The sequence below is a fragment of the Thermobia domestica genome, chromosome 1 (assembly GCF_964235325.1).
Source record: "Thermobia domestica chromosome 1, izTheDome1.hap1.1, whole genome shotgun sequence".
Lineage (NCBI taxonomy): Eukaryota > Metazoa > Arthropoda > Insecta > Zygentoma > Lepismatidae > Thermobia > Thermobia domestica.
In genome coordinates this window covers 119,200,462-119,223,409 of record NC_137454.1, presented here as the reverse complement: position 1 = coordinate 119,223,409, position 22,948 = coordinate 119,200,462, and the positions used below count along the sequence as shown (strand labels likewise).

The 22,948-nt window shown below is 36.6% G+C and overlaps 1 protein-coding gene across 1 annotated transcript in view; it reads right to left on the bottom strand.

The window, feature by feature from the left end:
• Positions 1–22,129, bottom strand: part of LOC145688411 (glutamate receptor ionotropic, kainate 3-like) — a 98,839-nt gene extending 76,710 nt beyond the window's left edge. Inside the window, exon 1 of the mRNA XM_081762603.1 lies at positions 21,773–22,129. Coding sequence (XP_081618729.1) covers positions 21,773–21,860 — 88 coding nt within the window. The 5' untranslated portion in view covers positions 21,861–22,129. The remainder of the gene's footprint in view (positions 1–21,772) is intronic.
• Between the last annotated feature and the right edge of the window lie 819 nt (positions 22,130–22,948).

The window sequence follows — 22,948 nt, the reverse complement described above, 5'->3', positions numbered from 1 at the left end:
TTGGTGTTCCCATTTTGTCATCATCAATAGGGGAACGAACATATTGCTTCTACTACAGTTCATTAGCTTGAAGAATAGAACTTGGTAAAGTTCGTGCAGGCAGTTTGTTGTCACACTATTCCCTGAAATATGCGTCATGTAAACGGTGCTTGCATTCTGCTGGAGCAGATGCTCCAAAATAATCTTCTATACCTTCCTTGTAGACACTACATTTATGAATTGGTTTTTATTTGATAACTGTTGTGTTTCGTTTGCATCTGGACCGGACGTTCCCCTATTTAAGCATTTTCAGAACGATTGGTCTAAAATAGATTGTACTAACTTTATTCTAGAATTGATGATGACGATGACGTAAGGAACAACATTTCAGAAGTATTGAAGAAATAAAGTATCTTGCTATCAAACTTGTAGAAGCAGGACACCGCAGAGAAGATTACATAGCATTTTTTAGAACTGACCATCATATTCTTGGATGGCATACCTCCTCGAAGTTTTCTTTCGTTTGCTTGGAGCAATTCACCATGCAAGGTGGATGGGAAAAGCAATATACTGTTTAAAAATTTTCTCTTTCGCCAACATTTTCGTTTAACGACGCAAATAGAAAAGGATCTTCGGAGAGCATGAATTTTTCTGATACGACTATATGTCCAAGCTTGATTTAAATGTGTTCAAGTATCCCGTTCACCATCACAAGACCTGCAATTTTTGAAAGATTTATACAGTTATAGACAAATAGATAATGAATTATCTGAAGTTACTCTTTCTAAATTTTTTCGGCATCTCTGGTACTTCAAGGAGGAATAGGTAGCATTGGGTTTTTTGATGATGAAGCTAACATAATGGAAAAACAAAAATTGGTTGAAAGAATGAAAACTGTAAGGAGAAACCGTGAAGCAGCAAAGAGGCTTGACGCAAGAAGTGATACCATAAAAATTCTTGTGAAAAGAGAAATCAGTGATTTTGTTAAAACAAACAAATTTTTCTCGTAAGATTTAAAATACCCAAAGAGTTTCTTGAGTGTGATCCGATTTCATGGTCAAATAACAATGACTATCTTCAAGGAAAGACAATAGTTAAATTCATCTCCGTAATATACGATGCAGCAGAAAGGGAAGTTAAACTAACAGAAGATCACAACATCGTTTTTACGAAAAAATGAGCATCAGAAACAGTTTCTTTTGCAGATAGTGAAGGTTCATAGATCTTTTCCTAGATGTGACAAAAGTGAACTGTGTAGCAAATAAGATTGAAAAATCTATTGAAAACTTACCGCAAAGCTGCTACAGTACTACATAAATAAGGGATATTTAATTTCTTAGAAGTTATAATTTTTTCTCTCATAATGATCTATGAATCATCTTGATGGAAAAACTTACTTGTAGCTCATGGGGAAACAAAGATTTAACTTTCTCTAGCAGTATGTTTCCAGTTTATGTAAAATACTTCCAAAATTCTTACAAATCTGTGATCCATAACTACAATATAAACTAGGAATGCAATGTATATACCCGATTGCAATGAAATGAGCTGAGCGAGCTTAAACTACGTAATCAGGAAGCGTTTTTCGGTGATTATTCCTCGATGGTACATCGGATTTTTGATTTCGACCTATGTTGTCACTCAGCACAACATACTCTATCAGCGTGCTATGTTTGGTTGAGATCGGCCAAACGGTCTAGGAGTAAGCGTTTTTCGGTGATTATTCCTCGATGGTACATCGGAATTTTGATTTCGACCTATGTTGTCACTCAGCACGACATACTCTATCAGCGTGCTAAGTTTGGTTGAGATCGGCCAAACGGTCTAGGAGGAAGCGTTTTTCGGTGATTATTCCTCGATGGTACATCGGATTTTTTATTTCGACCTATGTTGTCACTCAGCACGACATACTCTATCAGCGTGCTAAGTTTGGTTGAGATCGGCCAAACGGTCTAGGAGGAGTTCGCGGACAACCAAACGGCTAACCCGAGTATAAGAGCTTCGCTTCGCTCAGCTCAATAACATTACCTCGAACCTTTTCGTTTTTTAATAACTCTTACATGATTATAGATAACTTAAAACTAATACCAGATTTGTGTTTCTGGGAAAACGCCACCTCAAAATGATATGTCACATAACCCTCTTCCTATTTGAAAATATTGACCTGAATTCAAGATGGAGGACTTTAAGATGGCCGCCATGATAATGCTATACAAGACTAGCTTGTTCCCTTCCTCTAGTTCCATTATCCACGATATCTCCCCATTCCCTCAAGCCGTTTCTAAATTACAAGATTTTATTCCAGATTTTCCCCATATAGGCCTACTATGTATTGTAATCGGATTCAATACTTCAGGTCGCTTGAGGCACCATTTAAAATTATTCAATGGATCTAATTTTTCTCCTGGCTTAATTTGGTCCCATATATATAGTTTAGTATTCCACGTTTATGTTCCAAGGCGAAAGGACGCTGTGATGGTGATAATGAACGAACGGTGGAATGGTAAAAGTGGAAAGAGATGAAAGAAAACCGATGAATACAGTGATTGGTCAACATAATGCCCATTTGGCAAGAGCTGGGATCGAACCAGGATCTCCACATACTAGAGGTGTGTGCTCTATCATTAAGTCACTGCGCCCGTTTATATATAGGGGCACGTATATATTGCCTCAAATATGGCACCAAAGTTTCGTGATTGGTATTTCCTTTAAATTATGTTACCACTATAGGGCCTAGGTGAGTTTGTAAAGGCAACAAAGTGTCTTTTTTTTTCCTTTGGAAGAATTTTAATACATTTGCTATAGACCTTCATCTGCTTATAAATGTTTCATCAACTAAATAAATTTTCTTTGCGTCTCTTAGAGTTTTAATACAGGAAACACCTTGTCTAAATTTATTCAAACTCAAATCACATCCTGTTATACAACTGTCAGTATTCACAAGTGACAAGGAAATCACAGACGATTGCCAATTTCTCATCTTTTTTCTTTATTTTATACAACACGACTATTGTTAACACGCTAGTGCGTTTATTTATACGAGTGATAAACATTGGACCCTTCAACTTTCAACATGTGCTGCTTTCGCGTGTGTCAAGATATAAAATAAACATCGCGCTGGAAAATGTTTCAAATGCTGATAAGAGTGACATTTAGGCCTAACGCACACGAATATGGCGGAGGTGACGTAAACAATTGACGTAACATTTTTAAGTGATGCCCAGCCTTTTTGGGCTCAGCTTCTAAATAACAGTGTTACTCACCGGTTTGATCATCACCTCAGAATAAAAAAAGAATAAAAAATAAAAAAATGAATGAATATGGCATCATCAGTTTCCGAATGTGACTGTAGAGGTGTGAATAAAAAAAAATGTTGGCATCAACGTTCTTCGCAGATACTGTACGTATCCTGTTTTATTTCCGTCCTTCTAAATTTTTATTTGAGGAACACGGTGGCTCAGTAGTGAAGCACTTACTTCAGGTGCATGGACTCTCTGGTTCGATCCCCGGCAAGGAAGTTTGTCGTGGACAACATCGTGTCCGCGGGTTTTCTCGGGGTACTCCTGTTTCCTTACACATTATCATTCCACCAATTCTTCCACTATCATTTACTTGCCTTAAGATCCATCTCCCTTAGCTAACGAGCATAATCGTAGGACGTTAAACTGACAGATTTCATTTAATTTTTATTTTATTTATTTATTTATTTATTTATTTATTTCACTAACTAACTATATGGCCTATGAAACCCGGAGGTTCAATGCCGTATTAAGAAAAGCTCTCCATTGACTTTCGTCCCTAGCCAACTGAATCCAGTTTCTACTTTGTATTTCTATTTCTTCGAGATCCATCTTAATAGTGTCCTTCCATCCGCGTATAGGACTTTCTAATGGTCGTTTTTCGATTGAACTTCCAGTTAAAACTTAGAAAGCATTTCTACTTTCTTCTATCCTGGCTACATGGTTTGCCCACCTGAGCCTCCTAGACATGATGACCCGAACAAAGTTTAGTAAACGGTATAAGTTATGCAGTTCCTTGTTATGAAGTTCCAGCAATCCATTTTCCCGTTCCTCTTGGGTCCAAATATTCGTCTCAGAATTTTATTCTCAAATACTTGCATTTTGCGTTCTTCCCTCAGAGTAAGCGACCGTGTTTCGCAATCCTCTAATTGAATTTTCATGTGATATCGCGAAGAAGACCGTTGTACTTTTTCGTAAAAACTGTCTTTTATATCGTCATCCCTATCTTCTGTTAGGGTATGTACAGTACATTTAGAACAATAAGCTCACACAAGCGACTCTTTAATAAAAGAAAGTCTATCATTAACAAATTCAACCCATTTAATTGCTCATATTATTCGTTTGTGAACGAAAAACACTTTTCTTAGTTCGTGATCGTTTCCTTCTCCGTGAAACAACGTAAAATTTCCGAACTTCACTGCTTCTTTTCCTTCCTCTTTAATTTTCTGAACTCCTACTAGGTCCATCCTATACTTATCTATACACTCGTTATGGATTTTAACACGTTTGTCCTGTAAAGACTTCTTATATTTCATGTTTAAAATCCCATGCCATTTTGCTTTGCTGAGACCTTTCCAAGTTACCAGTCCTGGTTCGAAGTTTCTGAATGTTTCTGAACAAGTGCTTTAAAAAAAAAAACATAGGATGAGGTTGTTAGCCTCACGCCAAACCCCCTTATTTAAATCAATATACAAGAATGATATATGTCATACATTCTCAGGTAAACACATCTGTTCTTCAAACTTCGCATAGAAGTAGATCTTGACCAGTGGTGAAGCGTAATCCCACAATGTAGGGTAGGCCCGATAAACTAATAACACAAATAACATTTAGTGTATCATAAAATGTTTAAAATTATAGTCAGAATTCTATTTTCCTTATCGAGTTAAACAAACAAATATTAACAAATCTATTTATTTAAAAGAACTTTCTTAGATGTATCTCTAACACTGTTTAGAGTTAATTTATGTGCATGTATACATAGGTGTTTATTTTTGTTTAATTTGACAAGAAAGAATGAATATTTAGAAATATATAAGCAAGAGTAGATGGAAAAGAGTCATTATTATTATTATTATTATTATTATTATTATTATTATTATTATTATTATTATTATTATTATTATTATTATTATTATTATTATTATTCAACAAATATTTACAGCAGGAAAGCACGCAATATGTATTAGTGGAATATTCCCAAATATCCACTACAAATGTTTTGAAGTGCAGTTCGTATTTTCTTGTGTCTGGGATTTGCAGAGGAAATTAGAGGAATTTTCTCCTCACTTGCTATTTTCATTTCCTGCATATTTGAAAATGAAGGGAAAGAAAAAGAAAGTACAGAACGTTAGAACGTTACAGTGTAGAGATGGATAAACAATGTTTTGGTCTTCGACGTACCGATGTAAAACGTATGGCGTTTCAGCTTGCTTTCAGGAACAACATTCTTCATCCTCTCCGCCTAGAAGACAGTTTGCAGGCAAAAAATGGCTAATAAAATTTCTGAGAAGACATCTTACTCCTTTCTTCAGGACCTCTCAAGCAATTTCAGCTTTAGGAGTAACGTCGTTTAATGAAAGTAAATGTGTCGACATTTTTTGACATATTTGAAGAATTCATCAAAAGCGCACACATATTGTTTAAGTAGATGAAACAGGACTAACAGTTATGAAACATAACTAACTAACTAACTCTATGGCCTATGGAACCCGGATGTTCAGTGCCGCGTTCACAAAAGCTCTCCACTGACTTCTATCCTTAGCTAATTGCATCCAGTTTCTACTTTGTATTCCTATCTCTGCGAGATCCATCTTAATATTGTCCTCCCATCTGCGCCTAGGTCTTCCTAATGGTCGTTTTCCTATGGGTCTACCAGTCAAGACTTTGAAAGCGTTTCTACTTTCTTCCATTCTAGCTACATGACCTGCCCACCTAAGCCTCCTAGACTTGACGACCCTAACAATGTTGGGTAAACCGTATAAACTATGTAGTTCCTCGTTATGAAGCTTCTGCCATTCCCCATTCTCGTTCCTCTTGGGTCCGAATATTCTTCTCAGGATCCTGTTCTCAGATACTTTCAGTCTATGTTCTTCCCTCAGAGTAAGCGACCATGTTTCACAACCATACAGAACAACAGGCATGATTATCGTTTTATATATTTTAAGCTTCAAATTCCTCGACAGAATTCGCGACGACAAGAGATTTTGAACCGAATAGTAACACGAATTCCCTGCTTTTAGTCGACATTTAATTTCTTCGTGAATATGATTTTCGTCTGTTAATATTGATCCTAAATATTTGATCAATATGAAACATAAGCATACGCAAGTGTTAAGTGTGAAAAAAAAAAACATGTGAATGCACTTCAATCACAAAAAAGGGGTAGGCTAATAACTGTCGTGATTTGCATGAATCCTTTAGGAACATATCGTCGCATGAGAACTAGATGAATGTAACTCCAAAAATGCGGTTTCCGTATTCTTCATGTTTGGACATAATTTTGAAAGCCCGACTTAGTATAAATGGAACGTAACGCCATCTGTTCTCCTTGTCGATCATCTGTTGTAATGTAGCTCAATTACTATCCTATTAAAAACACCTTTCTAAGGAATAATATTTTTGTCCTCTCGTCTGTAAACCTACTAAAATGGAGTTACTTTCCTCTGGTTCTCATGCGACCATATGTGACACGATAATTTTTCCGTGAATACATATAAAGCCTGAGCTAATGGAAGGAGCACCAATAGGTTCCATATGGGGTTGTCACAAATCCGGGTGGATTCAGAGTGATTTATTCATGAAATGGATGGAACATTTTATGAATTTCACAAAACCCGATCCAGATGATCCCATTTTATTAGTTGTAGATCGCCACAATTCTCACACTAGAAATCTTACAGTAATTGATATGGCACAAAAAATAATGTCAGAATTGTGAGAATGTTATGTCTTACTCTTCCCTCAACGCATGCAATGGAACCATTGCACATTTCCTACATGGGTCCTTAAAGACATGCTACGCACAAAAAATTAAAACATTCCTAAGAAACAATCCACGCCGTGTTGTAACCCACTACGTTGGCAGAATTGTTCGCTAAAGCTTACAATTGTACTGCTAGCTTGGAGATATCTACAAGTGGATTTCAAACTTGTAGATTCTATCCTTGCAATAGATGTGCTTTAGGAGATAATCAATATGGACTTCATCAACCCCTATTTTCGAGCTCATACTGCTCAAGGAACTCTGAATTTCAAAACTCGATGGTCAAGATCGATCAACGAAGTACTTCTTCTCTTCCTCGAGCTTGGGCTGATCAGATAGGCTTATTTCTGTTAAGAAGCCTTTCACACAAAGTAAAATTCCACGCACCGAAACATCCGAAATCTCAGATTTTACTGTTTCCCTAATTTATATCACCCCTTTACCTCAGTATGCGTCAACGATTTCTGGGCGAAGATCTTCCAGACAGCATAGTGCCAAACTAATCACTTCTTCTCATAAATAGTCATTACTAGTGAAAAAGAGAGCAGGTAATCGTAAATCTATTAAAGCAAGTCAATCAGTAACCACACGCAATAAATTCAAATGAAGCAAGGAAGAATCAAGCAGTAGTGAGTCAGATGTTCCTCATTTTCAAATGGCAGATTTGTCAGACAGTGACATCAGTATTGATCAAGACATTCTCTGCCTTATGCAGAGTCGTTTTGGCATATGATTAGCGTTAAAGGCCTGACTACTGTAGTAAACATATGTTAGTCGAACTTTTTAGTATGGCACTAATAACGCGCCAGGAAGTCTTTTCCAATGCCGTGTCCAAAATCATTATTTGGTAACAAATACCCCGGTACAGCATATTTATCCCTATCGGTTCCATTACCGTTAACAGCCCCAATGTAAACTACAATCACACCGACTAGCATGTTGGAAGTCATTGTGGTTTCTTCGGTTTTAAATTATTATTATTATTTTCAAAATAACAAAAGTAAACCGACCACAATCAAATTTGGGTTTCACACGATATACTACTTAGGAAGTATTTTTGAAGCAAAGTAGATTAGTGCATTTGCTATAGGGCTTATTGCTTCCCATTGATAATTCAGGTGTCTGTCATAGGTGTACAGTATATGTTATTTGAAGTTTGACGTTCATTATAGCACGGAAATCACATCATTGTTCTCCTACCGGGATTCGAACCTGGGACCACGTTCACTAGCCCAGCAGATTGGGCTAATTACGTCATACAATATATAATGAAAATATGAAGCTGTAAACAATATCTTAAAGACTGACCATTTCGTTTATGCTACCTATTATGAAATACAAATTTTGATATTGTTCATTGTTTTGTCATTAATTCGAAAAATTGCAAAAGAATGTTAATTAAAAAAAGCGTATCCACGGTTACTTCCTCTTACTGCAAGTTTTAATCAACATATAATATCCAGTATGAGGAGAAGTCAAAAAGTGAAGGGACTTCTGAGAGGGACTTTCTATCATTTGTTCTAATGATAGAAAACTGAAACATACATTATTTTTCTACACAATCTCTCGGCACTTCAACACACTTTTCCCAAAGTTGTACAAGCTTTTTTTGATTCCGTCGAGAAGAAAAAATTTCGGTCGCACCTGTACCTTTGTATCTTATGCTGCGCTGACAATTCTTTCGCGCCACTCTGCATACACTTTACGGTTGTGTTTAACATCTTCCGAAAAAAAAAAAAAAAACGAATCACTGCCCTCATTTCCTCCTTGGTGCAGATTGACTATGGATTTGCCACGTTTAACGGTCTGTTACACTTCAACGACTAACGCGGGAATAAGAGTGACACGTTGAGTAGAAGTGTTGCAGACGACACTAAGTCAGCGCTGGATACTAGGTGCGTTACCAACCCCTAGTGCCAGAAATTACGTCCATTTACTTTTTGACTTCACCTCGTATTTTGATATTTTGCCCGTATTCTCTTTGTTAGATACCATTTCACCTCCAAATATTGAAATGCATTACACGTAAGCAACACTTGTCAGGAAGATTGTATTGTAAAACAGTTCCACTTTGTCTAATTATATTACTAACTCTTCCGTCTAAAATAGTCCGTAATGAGTTGTCTTTTCTATATGAAGATGATGCTCATATAGATTAAATTGGCTGCTGTACTTGAGCAGGTGCTACTGAATAATGATCACTATTCCTGTAATAGTCAAAAGATAATAACTGCTTTATCCACAACGTGTGATACTCCGTTTGCCAAAAGAATCTTTCATGTACGTACATTTTTTTACCCTTTTTTCAAATCTGGTCTCAGTTTTCAGTATGGGAAGGAAAGTCTACAGAGTGTTATTGTTTCGCAAGATGTAAGTAGAGTATGTAACATTTGGCTAAGTAAAAAATGGGGACAGCTTTACACTGTAGACTTATTTCGTTGGACACGTGTCTTTCTGGAACATTGCCATCAGTAAACTTGCTATTCACCAGACTATTGACTTTCTTGTTGATGTCTTTTTATCTTTACAATGCAGACATACATGACTCATTCCTCGAAATATGTTAAATTTAGCTGTTATCTAATTAACCGATAAAGAAATTTTGCGCATTCAGAATAATAAAATCACAATATCCACTTATTAATAAGTAAAGGATCTGGTGAATCTTTTACTATATGATACGCAGAAAGAAAATTTGGTTAATATTGATGAACAAATCCTCTTGTCAAACTAGCACCAACCAAATATTAAACCCCACCGTGTATGCAGTTTTTTCGATTAAATTTGTTTGAAGGAGCGACCTGGTGCTATGTAGTCTACTTGTTTCGTGCTTTCTTGCAAAAGGAAAGAACATTTAGTTGTCGGAGAATCAAACACCGGTCAGCTGGATGCTGGTACAAAAGTACCAGCTAAACCAGGGATGCAAATAACCACTCGCCCGGAGCGAGTGCTTCAAAAATTGGTGCGGGCGAGTATTCAATATCTTATCGAAGGTAAGTAAATGATTTCTATTGTGGGATATCGGCTAATAGTTTTTTTTTTCCTTGGGCTAGTAAAATGTTGTTGCTTATTTGCATCCCTGCACTAAACTGATTCCGAATTGATGCTGTAGACATTACACAAATTTGAATTTAATCGTCATGTTTTTTCCTCTCTCTCTCTCTTTCTTTAAAAATCAAAGTTGAACATGTTGATTATGAAGTTTTTTCTGAATTTTTAGTATTTTGCACTGATTCTGTTATAGTAGAATAAATTAAACTCCTTGGCACTATAGCCCACCCAGGCTATTGTTTACCAGATAACTCTTAGCTGTTTAGATCATTGTTTAGTATTCGCAACTCCCCAATTGCCACAGGATGTTGTTCACTATTACTAGCCCACGAGACAAGAGTTGAGGCTATCTTGATTCGAAAATATCGCCTTTAGAAAGTATAGGGGGCGGACTAAAATATGAAAACACTCGACAAAATGCGTCCATCTGAGGCTAATATGGCGTAGGACGACCTTTGGCGTGCAGAACTGCTTATAGTCTTCTTGAAGTGGATAAATTCAAATCCTGTACAATTACCAGCGAATCTTGTATGGACTCTTCTTGCAAAACCTCTGCAAGTTCCTTTACCGATTACGGTGATGAATAACGTGCTCGAACCTTCCTTTCCATCACGGACTACAAGAGCTCATTAATATTGAGATCAGGAGATTGGATAGCAGATGTGCAACTTGTGCTTAAAAACCAGTCCTGCGCAGTGTGAGTTGTGTGACGAGGGTGTTGTCATCTTTAAAAAATATCATCAGGGAAGAGACATTGGATCATGGTCACTCAAATTGATCACGTAGTCGTTGTGAGTGACATGATTTTGCAGGGTAAAGACGGGTCTTGCAGAATACCACGATATAGCTGTCGATATCATGACGAAAACCCCGCCATGTTTCACGCGTGCTAACAAACATTGGGATGGCGTTCTCCACACGTAAATTCAATCAGAAGTCAGAAATAGTGTAAATGTCGACTCATCTGACCAAATGATCTTCCGCCAGTGGTGCATCGTAAAGGTTTGATAACTTTGTCACTTAGTTTATTTATGTTTTTCCTACAACTCGCATCACCTCTGTGTATTGAAAGAACATACTAATTTCTTATCGCAAGAGCCCATGAAGTATTCTGGGCGATCATATGACCACATTTCAGCCGGTTATTCTTGGTATACGTATATGTATGCAAACGCGCTTCTTCATAATGCCAATTATTAGTACTTTCCCCGATATGTTCCTGACTATGCCACTGATCACTACTGCATTAATTAATTTGCATTTGGAAAGTTCGTAATTATTGTAATATGTTGACGAGGCTTAAGAATTTTATCTTTCCTGTCTATATTATGTGAAAGAATAAAAATGATTCACCGATCTGCATTAAAGTCATAGTACTTTAAGTAGAAACATAACACAAATATTGTATTATGTCAGGAAAGTCATTTTACCATGAAAACAATGAATAAGGAAGGATTTTTTTTAAATGGATGTGTTTTTAATAAGATGATAATTATGCTACATTACAACAGATGATCGACAAGGAGAACAGATGACGTTACGTTCCATTTACACCAAGTGAGGCTTTCAAAATTATGTCTATGCATGAAGAGAACGAAAACTGCATTTTTGGAGTTACGTTCCTCTCGTTCTCATGTGACGTTATATATTACAAATTTCGACTCTTTATTGTCAAACTGCCAAATCGATTATGTATTCAGGTTATATGTGTGAAATTCGGTATTTAAACTCTTAATGAAAATATTTCGAAAACGTGTTTCAGACTCTTCAGAAATTCGGCTCGTAGTAAGGACAATTTCTAGTAGTAAAATATTTGATTCTTCATACAGAAAATGCCTAAAGTGAGGGTTCACTTGAAGTTGAGCTCCTATATAAAATCATAATAAAATATAGGTGAACATGTGTTGCAGTGTTTTCGAAAATTTCGCTTGTAAAGAAAGGGGGGAGGGAGAACAATTTTTCCAATATTCAAATTTCCAGTTTAATACTCATTAAACCTTACTCTCCCGGTGCGAAAAATGAGCACCTCAACTTGGTCTATTATAAATATTTTTCATGTAAAACACTTAACAGACGGATTTCGTTGGTAGGAACCATGAAGTCGTTTGGGGGCCCGGGTACTGAGACGCTGGAATGCACGTACAAGGAGGGGCAGGGGTAAAAGTGAATCTGAAAAAGTAGGGGGGCGGTAGATAATGGCATGACGTCCCGCCGTCCCCCTGCCAATCTTTGCCCATTGAATTTTTTTTAAGAACTGGGAGGACGCAGTACAAATTTTTCGCAGATAAGGGGACGGCCTCCCCTGCGTTCTCCCGTACTTTTATCCCTGACGAGGGGTAGAAGTGAGGGGGAATGCATAAGGATGTCGTTCTCCGACTTCCAAAAATATCTATGGCGTCCTCCCACTTCCTAAAAAATTACAATGTGCAAAGATAGGCACAGGGGACGGCATGATGTCATACGTCTTCCTACCTTTTCAGATCCACTTTTACTCCTGCAAGTGAATTTTTCATACATACTTTGTTTAACTACTTTTCATGAAATACTATTATTTCCTATAAAATGATGTGTAAAAATCTAGATTTTTACATTATATATTTTTACATTAGGAAATGCATTTTTCCTAATAACTGATTTTCACCGAAAATGGTGCTTATTATGTTCGCCCGAGTTGCTCGTACGTATGTTGATAGGATATCAAGGCCTTCAATAACCAAGAAAGTTCTGTCGCATTTTGTGGAGGTCTGTGTTCAATTGACCCTCACACCGTGAGTTGAATGCGAATGGAGATAAGGAGAAGGTCAGTTGTTGGTGTGGGTATATCCAACATACTACCTGGTTGTAGCAGTTCAGTTACACCATGAACTTTCGTAAGGACAGAGTGAACATGGGACCTCAACAGAACGTCATAAGGGCATGTATGATGTACAAGTTCAAATTGGGATCAAACGCCGCTGCAGCGGAGCGGAAGATATGCCAGTGAGGGTGTCGTAACTACACAGACAATGCAGCAGTGGTTTAACAATTTTAAGGATGGTGACAAAATACTCGAAGACGCACCACGTGCCGGAAAACCAACACATGTACAAAATAAAGATCTTCAAGCAGGAATTGAGGCGAACAGAGGCCAGACATGTGAACAACTGGGACTACAATTCAGTGTGAGTGGAGAAACCATTCGGCAGCATCTCCATCAACTTGGGAAGCACAAGAAGTTCGGTCGATGGGTCCCACATGATTTGACTCCGGACCAGAAAGTAACGCTAGCAGACAGCTGTGTTTCTTGGCTGTCTCGTCTGAGGAAGGAGTTCTGGACAGGGTGTTGACATATGATGAGAAGTGGGTCCTCTACGAAGCTCCACGGCACCGTCATCATTGGTTAGCATCCCATGAATTGGTTCCAAAACAGCCGAAACCAACACTGCACCAGAAGGTCCTCCTGTGTGTTTGGTAGACTGTTTGCGGCATCGTGTATCGGGAACTGCTAAAAGATGGTCAGAGCATCAATGAAACTGTGTACTGTCAACAGTTGAGCCGTTGTCTACTAAACTCTGTAGCCAGTACTTCTGAATCGCAATGGGGTCCTTCTGTTACAGGACAACGTTAAGCCCCACGTGACTAGGATGACCCAGGACACTATTCTACACCTTGGATGGGAAACACTATTGCATCCACCATACTCCCCAGATATTATACCGTCCGATTATCACCTGCTTTATTCCTTGGACAATCACCTTATAGGAAACCAGTTCAAATCCCTCGTAGAGGTGCAAAATGCAGTTGATACCCACCAAATTCTACCGCGATGGAATCCATGGCCTTCCAGAACGTTGGCAGAAGATCGTCGATGTTGATGGGGACTATTTTTGATCTTTAGTTTACGTGTTCGGTGACATGTCGATGTTCGAAGGTGGTGGGCGAAAAAGCGACAGAATTTTCTTGGTTACTTTTATATATTGAAAAGTCAATATGTGTAAAGCTTAAAATTTTCAATGCATGTATTTTTCCTGTTTCGACAAATAGATTGGATACGTAGATAGTAACAAAATCAGACATTCACCGTTTGCAAACTACCCAACGAAGTATGTAAAGAATTATCCGCAAATATAGGAAAAGAATCACATGAATCAGAAACATGATAGAAGTGACGGATATTATGAAAATAAAGGCGTTGAAACGGCAGCAGAGTGAACATATTGAAAGAAGAAATGATGACCGACAGATAAAAGCAGTTTTTACTGTACCAAGGGACAAGAAATGACATAAAAACACCCTCATTCAATGTGACTTGACGAAATGATACTGCTGAGTAACCTACGAAAGAATTGATCAAGATAGAGGAAAGACCATCACCTAGCAGTGGATTGACAATGATTACCTATGATGATGATGATGATATATGTTACCTCCCGAGAATAAGAATAGTAATTGTTATATTGTCCCAGTTTCACATTTTAAAGACAATCTAGTCTAACAATATAATTATATCATAATATACATCTCAAATATGTAAGTGTATCAACTAAATCTTGCTATAGAGATAATCTGTCTGACTTCACGAGAATCAACGAATTTACTTGTACAATTTGTACACATAACACCTGAAATCTCAAGATACCAATATACGATCATCGTTTTCCCGGTCACATCTTAAAACTCTTCTTCCATATTGATTAAAGAGATGGAAGATGGAAAAGTAACGTATTCTATCTATAACCTTTAGCTCACTCTGGACATACGACAAACGTGCCAAGAAGTCAAATACTTTTTTTCATTGGAATTTCAGCTATAAACGACCGGAAGTAGAAAGTCACTCCTACTGATAGACGTACGTGCGGTTGGGTAGCTTTCCCCTCATCTCAAGCATGATTTCAGAATTCTATATATATATAAACAGAATCTCTCATGATCTTACCATCAACTTCTTGTAATAGCAGACGAAATGTAGTATTAAACGTTGTCATTTTCCTTAAATTAAAGATCTGAAAAGTGGTTAAGAGGTTTATGTCTATTTATTTCTGATTTATTAACTAAGACTACCTTCAATTAAGACTACAATCACGAAGTTCATTATTAAAATTATAAAATAGAAATATTGTATTATTTAGTTCCTGTACAGCTCCTGTGTTTCAAGGGGAAAAAAAGTGGGTAAGGGCATATATGTAATTTCACTAAAACTTGGATAAAAGTAAGTTAGCACCACTTGGCATTTTTCTATGGGTAGAATAGTTGAAAAATTCTGAAATTCTATGGCTCCTTTCTTCTCATCTGAAAGGAATATTATGTATAAATATTTAACTACCGCTGCCATTTATTGAGGAAATAGACAATACAGGAGATACTCGTATGTCAATCTGGACAAAATTCATACAAGTATTTTTGTTTAACCTGTAAATAAAATAGAATTGAAATATTTCAGTTTTTACGTCCCACGATTAAGCCGTATAGGCTAAAGGGGATGGAGTTGATGAAAATTAATAAAATGGCGGAATAGAGAAAGTGGGAGGAACAGGAGAACAACGATAAAAAAAACACGTACACGCTGTTTGTCCACCACAAAGGCCACTTGACGCAAGCTGACCTCGAACCTGGGACCAAACGCACCAGAGGTGAACACTCTACCAATATTTTTTTTAAAACATCCCTCAGTTACTCGATTGACTTAATTTCCAGTGATTTCACCACAACAGGGACACGAATAGAGAAATATCAAGGATAGTTGAAATTCCACACATGCTCTCCCGCCGGGAATTGAATCCGAGACCTCGTGCATTAAAGGCATACTCGCCAGACACTAGACCATCAAAGGGAACATTATCATCGTTGTTTTTTAAGCACTGAGCCATCGTTTCCCCGTTTTGTGTAACCTGTTCTCAATGGCACTGAAGATATATATATTGAAAGAATGATCCAGTATCATGATTAATCTAATTTATATGAAACATACATCCACCATCACCACGAATACTCAATTTATTTTGAAGCCATGGGAAGAAGTAACTACGAATAAACATTGCTTTAGTTTCGAGCTTTTACTAGTCATCTTAAATGTAACCTCATTTAACAAATGACTAATCAATACACCAAACTATTTACTTTCAATTCTTAGTGTTATTTGTTCTATGGACCTTGTAAAAACAAACTCTGCTTCATGAATAAGACGTTAAAAGTTTTTTTTTTTTTTTTAATCTAAATTTTAACTTTTTCATTATACAAGTTGATTTCATAAATAAGAACCATATTCCACGTTCTGCTCTCATATATGAGAAAGAAGTGCTTTAAGTCCAACTAGTGTGTTTTTTTCTGAAATACATACATACATACATACATACACACACACACACACACATATATATATATATATATATATATATATATATATATATATATATATATATATATATATATATATATATATATATATATATATATATATTACGTAACCATATCTAAATTTCCAGACTTTTATCTTAGAAACAATTTTGAAGATTTGTTGATGGTCAGATCTCTACATTACGAGCCTTGTGTATTAAGAATAGAAATATTTGATATTATGAAAGTACTTCTATCTCAACAATGTGATACTGTAATAAATCTGAAAACGACTACGTTAGAATTAGAGAAATCATATCAAATGATATATCATCATATACATATAAATATATTTCCTGAAAACAAAAGAGAGTAACGGCGAGTATGTAACATTACCAACTAGGGAGACCTGTGTTTAACTCAATCACTTAACTGACTATTTAATAATAATAATAATAATAATAATAATAATAATAATAATAATAATAATAATAATAATAATAATAATAATAATAATAATAATAATTGTAGAAATCAATTTAATCAATACGGTAATAAACTCTGGTAAATGCAGGAAAGTGGATCACACGAAATTTATATTTATGAATGAATCTATGCTGGTAGTTGAGATTTTAATTTCAATTTTTATTTATTTATTTGTGATTATATATTTCTTATATTTGAGGTTAAACTGATGACAAACAACAACACACTAGACTTTGCGTACACCCTTATACCCTAAGTATGTGAGGCATATACCCTCTCATACCCTAAGTATGTAAAATAGACCCCAAGTATGTAAACCTCACTAATATTTTTGAAAAATAAACAAAAAAAAAATAATCTCTAGGAAATATATCTGTTTGGCATCAATTTAAATAACAACAATACTCTAAGCTTTATACACCCTTCCATCCCCCAAGAATATGAGGTTTTAACCTCACAAATATTTTTGAGATTTAACCAAAAAATCTGTTAACCTCGAAAACACTTTTAATCTTTAAAAAATCTAATCTCAGTATCTATGTCCATGTATGGAATACGGATAACTACAGTAAAAATTATCTAAGTAACAAAGTTTATTGCGTTCCGGGGTGACCGCAGCGAAGCGGGGTGAACGCTGCTAGTCTTATATATAAAAGAGAACGCACAAATCCTTTGTTCCCTCATCACGCTAATACGGCTGAACCAATTTCTTTCATTTTTGGGGGGTTATTAGGATTTGGACCCTAGATGGTTTTTATCATATCACTTTAATTTTTAATTACCAGTGTCTTGAGATAATTGACCATTCAAGTGTCCATAACGTACAAATCCTTTGTTAGTTCATCAAGGTAAAAATAAACGTATTTATATGCAACCCGCATGACCGTGTCACTCGGCGGGTTAACATAAATGACAGGCGATATAATGTTAACATTTACTGCAATCTACTATGGTTTTTATCATATCACTTGAAAGCGAAAAAGTAAAAATTATCTAAGTAACAAAGTTTATTGCGTTCCGGGGTGACCGCAGCGAAGCGGGGCGGGTTAACATAAATGACAGGCGATATAATGTTAACATTTACTGCAATCTTCTATGGTTTTTATCATATCACTTGAAAGCGAAAAAGTAAAAATTATCTAAGTAACAAAGTTTATTGCGTTCCGGGGTGACCGCAGCGAAGCGGGGTGAACGCTGCTAGTCTTATATATAAAAGAGAACGCACAAATCCTTTGTTCCCTCATCACGCTAATACGGCTGAACCAATTTCTTTCATTTTTGGGGGGTTATTAGGATTTGGACCCTAGATGGTTTTTATCATATCACTTTAATTTTTAATTACCAGTGTCTTGAGATAATTGACCATTCAAGTGTCCATAACGTACAAATCCTTTGTTAGTTCATCATAGGTAAAAATAAACGTATTTATATGCAACCCGCATGACCGTGTCACTCGGCGGGTTAACATAAATGACAGGCGATATAATGTTAACATTTACTGCAATCTACTATGGTTTTTATCATATCACTTGAAAGCGAAAAAGTAAAAATTATCTAAGTAACAACGTTTATTGCGTTCCGGGGTGACCGCAGCGAAGCGGGGCGGGTTAACATAAATGACAGGCGATATAATGTTAACATTTACTGCAATCTTCTATGGTTTTTATCATATCACTTGAAAGCGAAAAAGTAAAAATTATCTAAGTAACAAAGTTTATTGCGTTGCGGGGTGACCGCAGCGAAGCGGGGTGAACGCTGCTAGTAAACGTTATACAAGATTGGAAGCTTTGTAATCAAGGACTCCTACCATCTTCTCGCTATATAGAGATTTGTTATTACTGAACTGGACAAAGCTGCCGCACTTCCGGAAGCAGTGCTTTTCCTCCACTTCCGATCAGATAGAAATTCCGGAAAAAGATTTCTTGCATCGAGAAGGCCAGTGTAGGCGAAGCGTAAATCTCTGAATGTGGTTGTAGTGACAGATATTTATTATTTGTTTACGGTATCGTATTTCTTACTGTATCTAAACAAAATTCTCTGTTTCTGCAACAGTCAAGAGCTCCAGTTATTTAAATTAATTTCATAGGAATAAACAGTAAATAAACTTAAGGTAAATAATATCTCTCCAGATCCAGACTAACCAAAAAGAAAGAGAATAGAAATTGTAAAATTTGATGACCTAAAGCTTGAAAACGATACAAAGAACCTTTTGCGAATATGTAAATCGTATAATAGTCGAATTTAGGTACAATCGATGAACATTAAATTTTTAGAGAATACTTTAGGTCGAGGCACCAGAAGCCATCCAAGTTTGCACTTGGTATTTGAGTAACTTATTTGACCAATAAACGAAAATGAAGCTCTGGTGCATAGGGTCCCTGGTTCGATCCCAGCCCACGCAAGTGAACTTTGTAGTGGACAAACACCGTGTGCGTGGGTTTCCTCGGGATTTTCCCGTTTCATCCCGCTTTATTCATTCCACCATTTCATTCATTTCTCATCATCACCGTCTCCTTTAGCCTAGCCGGCATAACCGTTGGACATAAAAGCCACAGATTTAATTTCATTTTTTTCCATAATGCAATCCTGCCCCTTCGGTTATTATCTTCTGTTCCATTATCTTTATTTATTATTAGTAAAGACCCTGGTTCCTCAAGGAATTCAAAGCTACAAGTGTTACAGTTCAAGAAGTATATTTAAATTACTGTACTATTGCGTACCTAAGTACCTATTGCTGTTAGAGTAACACCCACTTGTCCTGGAACAAAACGGGAACTGTAAATCGATCAATAACATTTACTACCAACTGTCGCGACACCATACGACGCAGCTGTAAAGTTTTTGCTTCCACCGGAGTTGACGGTGACTTTCTCACTATTTCAATGATTATTATGTTGATAACAGTGAATAAGGAAACTGAACCGAAAACGGACAAAACTTCAATTTGCAAAATCAGACAACCTATTCCATTATATGATTGGTGAGTAAAATAAAATGGCTGACCATCTTCAGGATTAACCATCCATAGTCAGTACCAATGATAGCGTAATTAGTTCCCCCACCCCCCATGAAATTAAGAAGTAGAACAAAATCTATGCGATTCGAGTTTCATAACTTGAGGCAGCCTCTAAGATTCGTGAGCTCAAGCAAAGCAGCATCTATAGGGCCGTTATCGCCGCCACTGGCCAGCATCGAAGCCCAACCCAAATGAAATGATAAGGGGAATGCAGTGACATAGCTTTGAGATGCCGATAAAAGACAAAAGTCAAAAGTTTTTATAGTCAAATACTAACAAGGAAAGGCTGGTTAGTCATGCCGTGAGGGACCGTGAGTGTTATGGTAAAATGCTAACCTCTGTGACAGAATAGTAGTTCGCCTCTCTGTAGCAAAGATCTTAGGCTATTGTGAGTAGCGATTAGTGTTGCTCATCAGACGAGAAATTCGATTCGAGTCTTGAAAACAAGACAAGAAGTAACTTTTCAAACGAGACGAGAAATATCACAAGTCACGTCAAGTTTTCGAGTCCGGAATCGAGACGAGACGAAACAACTCTTGAGTCTTGAGGACAACACTAGTTCACTCAAGTTTCACAACTTAACTACTCTTTTAGTGTTACCTGATCCATAACATAAAAACCACAAATTGATAAAGTGATAGTACGAACATAATTAAGATAATTTATCAACGTTTAAAGATATACAAATCATTGCACAATACACTACAATCATACAATACACTAAAGTGTTGTTATTTCATCCCCTTTCGTTAAACTGAAGGATTCTATTAACTTCTAGATGAAATTAGGAAAAATCAGAACAAATTACTTATACATAAATTAAAAAAAAAAAACTAGGTAAGAAAAGCTTCCCGAGAATCAACACGAGACTAGAAAGAATTCTTCGAGAATCGAGATGAAATTTCTACAAAAATTTACGAGTTGAGACGAGGAACTTTTATAGCTCGTGTTATCTCATCTTGTGGGCAAAACTAGTTGGGATGCAGACGAGCCAAGAATTGAGACCAGTGGTCGAAGTGAGACGGTATGCGGTGGTATGCCATACCGCCTCTGATTTTGAAGGAAATGTTAAACTCTAAACCAGCCAAATTCACCAACGTACAGTCTTGTTTCAAAAATATGATCACCCCACCTCTCTTTGGAAAGTTATATACTATAACCCACAGTTGAAAATAAATCAAACAAATATGGAGTTTTTTTTCAACCAATTGATGCCTTTATTTCGAGTCAAAGTTTCAGAATTTCCTATACACTGTTGTCAGAATATCAGCTTTTAAAACAGTGAGGTGGTCCAGATTTTTTGAACAAGACTGTACGTACAAAATTTGACTTGGATTGGGATCCGGTGCTGAGCACTACAACCAGATCCTCTCGTCGATTTGCGAGGCCTGCAGCGAAAGTAAATTGTGTGCCCAATGATGTGAGAATTCTTATTCAGTATGAATAAATTATTTTGCGCCAATTTTTTACTTTTTCACATCAATGATAGTGACCTCCCACTTTGAGTGCACTTTGAGATGCTTCATCTCCTCATAAATATTTTAAATCCCAAGAGGAACTAGAAATAGTAAAAGTCTTATTTTTCCTGAAGGGTATAACTTTTTCCTCCTATGCCAGGGCCCTTTGATGATTGCTCCACTTATCCCATCCTCGGGCCTGCTCTGACGATGGCAAAAGTACCATCCCTATTCCCAGTAAGGCCTATTCAAACTGAAACATCAACTTGGTGGATTTCATTTAAATGTATGCAACTGGGAAACTTTTAAGCGTTTTAATTATTATTTATTTATTTACTTTCAAAAGATCTTGTGTAATTTTGAGACTTCGACGTATCTCCGACGATATGTACTTGTGACATGCGTATAGTAAGATTACAAATCATTTGTTCAATATAATAATTTTAAAAAATATTATTTTACTGACCTACTCGTACGACAGGTGGTAACTGAGCCAATGCGCCCAACTGAAGTGCTCCAATGAGTATAAACACCAACTTCCAGAAACTTGACATTCTTACAGGATTTTTTTTTTTTAATGTCACACCTCAGTCAATATACATATAATTAAAATCGAAATCCTACACTCAAACGCGTAAACACACACACACACTTACACCTTAACAGATACAACCGTGTCTTCTCGACTCCGGAGCAAAGCACTACAACAGGCGGAAGACTGCTAAGAAGATACGCGGGAACTAGAAAAGAGTTTTTTTAAAAAAACAGAGCTAAAACAGGCTACGTTCGCGCGCGCGCATCACACAGTGTATGTTATAGTTTGGCACGCTTCTTTGCTTTGCTTTTTACTACACGGATGCGATGTTTTGTTTTTAGGGAGTCAGGGAGCAGAGAGGGTAAAGGACTTTGTTCCTAGCCACACCCCGTTAAGCCAAAAACAAAAAGGAAAAGTAAAGAAAAAAGCACAAGTAAATTATTGGTTTCTGCGACAATCCATACTTGAACTATATGTAAGCTTACGTCAGCATCAAAAATAAATTAGTTCTCCAAACATTATTTTCTTAAAATCCAAGCCCACACAGACAAAGCGAAGAGGAAATCAAACAAAATATGACGTATTAATATACATAATACCAGGGTCATTTACGTATAAGATGTGTTTATATTTTAGCTATGATCACACAGATGAAATGAGTAATCCCAAGAAAAGATATGTCATAAAAAGAAATGTTTGAGCATCTCCATTGCTTCATTTGGTGTATAGCTTGTTGCTCCATTTTGTTGGAACCAACAGTAATGTTCACCTTCCTCAAGTAAAGCTTCAAATTGAGTGATGAGGAGAAGAATTGTGGGGTCCGATTTCTTTCAACACGACTGTTAATTCAGAACATTCATAGTGAAAAAATCGAACCCACAATTCTTCTCCTTGAAATTATGCACCATAGTCCCACTTTCTCAGAATTTGCCGTAGCCTATATCCGAGATTCTGACTATCTACATATCCACATAAATGGAACCAGGTCTCATTACTGAAAAAATGTTTTGTTCAGTTTGTTGACATCATTATTCCGCATGATTCTGTTGAGCCATTGACAATAATTTATGCATTTCTGGAAGTTCAACAGGCTCAGCTCTTGAACTA